The sequence below is a fragment of the Cariama cristata genome, unplaced genomic scaffold (genome assembly GCF_000690535.1).
Source record: "Cariama cristata isolate BGI_N322 unplaced genomic scaffold, ASM69053v1 scaffold12981, whole genome shotgun sequence".
Lineage (NCBI taxonomy): Eukaryota > Metazoa > Chordata > Aves > Cariamiformes > Cariamidae > Cariama > Cariama cristata.
In genome coordinates this window covers 98,032-103,724 of record NW_009597646.1, presented here as the reverse complement: position 1 = coordinate 103,724, position 5,693 = coordinate 98,032, and the positions used below count along the sequence as shown (strand labels likewise).

The window sequence follows — 5,693 nt, the reverse complement described above, 5'->3', positions numbered from 1 at the left end:
GGTGGTTTTCTCAATTCTTTTTGCTGTCTTGGCTCTTTTTCTCACTCTTAAGAGCCCAGTGGATGGCCTGTATTTGCTGTTTTATGTGGCCTACTGCATTGCATTAGCTTGCCGTCCCAAGGGATTTTTTGAAGGTGGACCCCAAGGCGTGGATGTGGCCATCTTTGTGGCCTCAGCCTTGATGACTCTAATTCACCTGTACAATGTGAAAGCAAGTGCCAAGATCCCAACAGGGAAGGGTGCTGTGAAGGCCCTACTTGCTCGCAGCAGTTTTCTGAAGCTTCGTGAAGGGGCAGACCTTCATGCCCCCTACCTAGGGTATTCCAAGTATGCAGATGCAGAAGTACTTGGCTATGCATGCAGTGTCCTCGCTTCTTTTGCTATAACAATGACAGGGGACCCACAGGCTCCACTTGCTACTGTTGTTATTCCATGGGTAGTGGTAGCTGGTGGGATCCTTAAGCTTCTAGGCGGCTCAATTGCCTTTGCCCGGGGTAAAACCCTGGAGAGCAGTGCCTTCATTCTCTATGCTGTCATGTGGATCATCTGGGGCTTAACAAGGTATGGTGGCCTCTATGGCACTACCAGAAGCTTCCACGCAGCGGTAGGCATCATTGCTTTCATGCTCTTCAATGGCTTCATTGTCTTCTGCACGCTCTTCTTAAACATCGCCTGGTTCTTTTACTCCCTCACTTTCTTGCTCATCACTGTCGGCTTCTTGCTAGATGCCCTCCATGCTCTTCCAGCTGGGTATGACGTGGCTGCCAGTCTCCTCTTTGGTCTGGTCAGCTTTTACTGCTTCCTGTCTGCCCTTTTCAACAGCATCTTTGAGGGTTCCTGCATACCCATGGGTAGGCCCATTGTGCATCTTAGTGGTGTGGGGGGAGGAACGACCAAGTGCCTTCACCTGCCTGCCAGGAAAGCTTCTTCAGTCAAGAGAATTGCAGGTAAGGGGAATACATAGGGCATAATGTCAGGGTTCAGGGTAACTTCTGGGAGGTTTTGTAGCAGAACACTATTAAAAGGATGTTGTTCCAGTTCAGATGTGGAAACCATGATAATCTGATGACATTTTGACAAAGTGGGCCAAGTTACAAGAGTCATTAGAAGCCAAATACACTAACAGGGGAAATAGGACCAATTCATTGATAGGAGCTGGGTTTAGGAGTGAATTTGCTGCTGTCTCTCCTGTATCATGCCCCTGTCTGCTCATCCAGTGTGAGATACGTGAATCCTCCAGGTTGAGGGACCACCACTGAAAGCTTTGTAGAGAGAAAGCAGGGCAAATGCACGATGCTTGCTCTCTCCACAGGGCTGAATGACTTCTGGCCCTGATGAGCATGGCCCAGAACTCCCCTAAGTGCCAGATCTCCTCTTGGATGAATGCTGGAAAATGTATTGTCAAAGAAAATGCTTTGTTACTTGGGAAAAGGAGATGAGAGCACCAAATTGGCTGTTTTGTCTGACAGCTCTTCGGTGAATTACAGCCCCTCACTTCTAGTCACTCAAGAGGTTCTGCCCTGTTCACATGCCAACAGATATCCTGAAGAATGGAGGGACTTGCGGCATCCCCACGGATACCGTGTATGTGCTTGTGGCAGCCTGTAATCGGCCTGATGCTGTGGAGAAAGCTCACCAGTAAGTATTTGTCTTGCTGCCCCAGTGAGGGCTTCCTTGGCTAGTGTGAAGAAGCCTCTAGGACTTGTAGCTGCTCCTAAGTCCTGACTACAGCAGCCATCGAGAGCAATGAGACACATAGCTTAGGCTTCCTGGGAACAGTAAGGTGATGAGCCTGGGGGCAAAGATCCGAATGAGGACAGGAGACAGTTGAGCTGGAATTGTCTTCTGGGATATTGAAGGTTCCTGGGAGGTGATGGAGCCAGGTAGCTTGAATATCACAAGGAAACCAAGAGAAGTGGCAAATGGGGCAGGGGATTATTGTATGTATTTGTAGGTACATGTCGTCACAACAAAAACCCCTCTCGTGTTTAACAAATGCCTCTAGCTGTACTTTTGTAAGCAGCCAGGACCCCTCATATTGGTGGCGTTTCCTCAGAACTTGGGTAATTGGGACTTCTACCTGTCCCTACGCAAGAAGCTAAAACCTTGATTTGGAGTAGGCATCCCTGATGGGGAAGAGTCATTAATGTCCCTTCCCGTTAGGTCATCTCTTGGACGGTCCTACTTTTACTACAGACTGGTGACCTGGGGCAGAGCCTACACACCTTGTCTTAACTCTAGATCTCGCCAACACAATTTCATTTTCAGCTTGAAAATAAAGCCCCATCTTGCTTCCACTCTCATTTTTCTTGCCTCCTTTCCAGCTCCAAGCGTCAGGCTCAGGATCGCCCCATGTCACTCTGGATTTCCAGCCTAAAGCAACTGGAACCTGCAAAGCATTTGTTCAGTCCCCTCCTCTGGGACTTCATGGAGGCTGCCTGGCCATCTCCTATTAGCTTGGTGGTTCCCAGAGGTGAGGAAATGCTATTACTTCCAAGCTCTTTGGAGAGCTTTGGCTCTGAAACTCCAACTTTGACTCATGCATTGCGACATGCTCCGTGGCGATATTTCTGGTAAGATCATTGTGTTCAGAGTGATGTACATCCATAAGTGCCGTATGACTCTTCTTTCTCTGCAGGTGAATGGGTGGAATTCCTGGGAATGAAGGACTCCGCTAAATACGTCGGTACCCCTCAGAGCATTGCCATCCGCATCCCCGACTGCTCTGTCACCACACACCTCATCGACTTGGTGAGTGGCCAAAGCACGCTCATCCCAACAGCACTGGTGACCAGACCTTCCCATTCCGCTGTCCAGGGAGCAGGCTGGGTCTCAGTCACCAGCACCCAGGTCCTCTGGCCTGCTGGAGGAGAGAAGGAGAATGAGAGGCTGGAGCACTCTGTCCGCCCTTCTGGCATGTCACCTCTCCTCTCTTTTTCCTTTTCTCTATGAAGTGAGGATCCCAGCATGCTCAGACAGGTTTGGGGAGTGAAAAGTGCTAAAATGAGTAACTCCCGCAAGAAAAATATCATTAAGAAGGGATGGGGTATGCAGGCAGCTGGTAGCTGATTTTATTGCAGAAGAGGGTAAAACGAGGAACCACCAAGTCAGAAAGCCAGAAAAGATGCAATTAGCAGACACTTTGTCTGATTTCCTACAAAGAATACCTTTGTTGCAAGGACAGGCTTATCTGAAGCCAGAATGACTTCAGAAGGTCCAGAATGTGGCCAAAGGAACTGTGGTACCCTGCATGTTCTGCTCATTTCTAGGGCAGACATTGTAGATCTTTGGCAATTTGGCCATTGCTGGAAAACAAAATGTTCTTTCCTGATCAACATCAGTAAACCCCAGTTCAGCAGAGTGTTAGTCACTCGTACACAGATTTGGTGGGACTGTAGCTGCCTACCAAGTGAGTGTCTCTACCAGGGTGAGTCACACTGAGTTCTCCTTGGAGCCACAGAGACTCATGAGTGAACTTCAGAGTTCAAGTCATCTGTTTTATACAGCAAAACGTGCTCAGAGCTTCTATTCCTACTTTTGTGTCACCAGGTTGGCCCCATTGTGGTCACGTCGGCTAACCCGACGGGAGAGGCAGACACAACACACCACAACCAAGTGTATGCCAAGCTGGGAGATAAGGTAATTTGGGCTCTGTCTTTTCATTCCGGCTGGTCCCAAAAGATGAGGGGATGGAAGAAAGCAACCACTTTGTTTCCAGTAGGCAAATCAATAGATTGTATCAAGAAACTTGGAAAGCATCTCATCAAAAAAATCTTGTGGACACTCCTCATGTTGGTGTGATAGTGAAAGAATGATGTAAAATACGGGACTTGGTAGGAAACCAGAATTCTTCTGATTTATACAGTACAGTTATGGCTTGGCAATGTGAGTTAGTTCATCTTCCAACATAGAATGATATGAGCAACAAAAAAATTCTTCTTTGCTTACAAGCAATAAAACCACTGATGCCTGAAGGTGCCAAGGCTGCAGCTGGTGTTGAGCTGTCAGAACACAGGGGATTCCCATCTAAAGCTGAAGCTTGTCTAAAACTGGTGCCAAAGCTCCAAAATATTTCTGACTTTTAGGATTTTCATAAGTTCTGGAAGTACAATGCTCATGGCCATTCAGATGGATGTCTTTCATCTCACTGCTAAATCCTGAGCGTACTACATTTTGTATATTCATGACAGCTTTTGTGAGGGTGGTTTTAAACAAAAGGTGGTACAAATCTTCCACCTTAAATGCCTCAAAAATATGGTTTTCTTTATATTTGCTTTGTAAATGGGACTTCTCCAAAGCTCCTCAGCTGATGTAAACCTGTCTTTGCTGTACTGCTGACCTACCGCCCATGGAGTTCTCTCTTTTTTTGCATTTATTAAGTTCGTTCATTCCAGATTCAGCTCTTAGTGTTAATACAGTGGGGTAGGAAGGAGCAGAGTTGCCTTTGATAGTAATTACCTGCTGTTGAGAGGGGGAACCTGCCCTCTTTTTTCCCAAGTGCCTGAGGGGAACTTGGTGTGAACATCTGTTGCTCTTCAGGTGGATGCAGTCCTTTGTGATGGGCCTTCTCCAGAGAATATTGCTTCCACCGTTGTGGACTGCACCAAAATTGACAGTGGAAACATAGGATTCTTCAGAGTCGGTATCATCCCCAAGTCTCAGGTAAAATTAGTCTTGATTTTATTTGTGCTCCCTTTCTCCATCTCCATTAAGTGGGTTTCAGACTGGGGGTTTCCTAGTTCCATAAGGAGGTGAAGAAGTCATAGAATCATAGAATCGTTTTGGTTGGAAGAGACCTCAAAGATCATCAAGTCCAACCGTCTACCCATCGAAGTCTGTGATAGCATGAGGAGTTATCGTAGGGTGGTGTGAAAGAGCAGAAAAACAGAGCTCCATGTTGCCCGTGTCCTGATCCTGGCTCCGGACCACCACTGCACCTCTCTGTGCTAAGCACGGTGCTGGGGAATGTGCGAGGTGAGACTGATTCGTTTGCGGAAAGAGCTCTGAGATCCAAAATCGTGGCTCTCCATGTACACCTGTCCCAGAGACCTCCGAGCAGATGGAGATGCTTAGTGTAATCCCAAGGCTGAGCCCAGACACGTAGCTTGAATGAGAATAGGGCATTATTTCAAGAGCTGGAGAAGAAATTAGTGCTTTCCCCTGATTACTCACCCACTCACAGCCATGTTTACTAATTTCAGGTGCTGCAGATACTGGAGCAGGTCCAGAAGAAACACACGTTGGTTCCTAACAGTGCCACTTGCACCACAAAAAGCCAGGAAGAACATCTGAATCATAGCCGTGCTGTGCACAACGGGGTGGGCACGGCTGCCTCGGGAGATGGTGATGGCTGCGAGAATCACACTCGCCTCTGACCCCCGGGCAGGTCAAGCAGTGACGTGCTCACTAGGGAATTGTTTACTGGAAAATGACATATAGGTCAAATTGGGGAATGGGAGAGGTTTCCCAGCTGCAGGGGTGACTTACTCATTTTTCTATGGATACTGCTAAAATATCCCAGTGCAGAGCTGACTTACAAACCACGGTCACCCAGAAGTAAAATTTTCACTCGCGGAGACTGCCAGCTTTCACTGAAGATCAGACATGACCAAAGAAAGTGTTATATTGGTGACAGACTGGCCCCAGAGTAACAGAGCTTTATCCCTTTCACTGCGAGTTAATACCTTCGGTTT

At 47.5% G+C, this 5,693-nt stretch overlaps 1 protein-coding gene across 1 annotated transcript in view; it reads left to right on the top strand.

Moving 5' to 3' along the window:
* The window catches only part of LOC104168407, an 8,451-nt gene extending 3,076 nt beyond the window's left edge, over positions 1 to 5,375 (top strand). The window contains 7 exon segments of the mRNA XM_009708989.1: positions 1 to 947; positions 1,539 to 1,638; positions 2,325 to 2,473; positions 2,639 to 2,751; positions 3,550 to 3,639; positions 4,540 to 4,662; positions 5,202 to 5,375. The exon segment at positions 1 to 947 is cut by the window's left edge and continues 17 nt beyond it. Of these exon segments, the coding sequence (XP_009707291.1) occupies positions 1 to 947; positions 1,539 to 1,638; positions 2,325 to 2,473; positions 2,639 to 2,751; positions 3,550 to 3,639; positions 4,540 to 4,662; positions 5,202 to 5,375 (1,696 nt within the window).
* Positions 5,376 to 5,693: the final 318 nt, after the last annotated feature.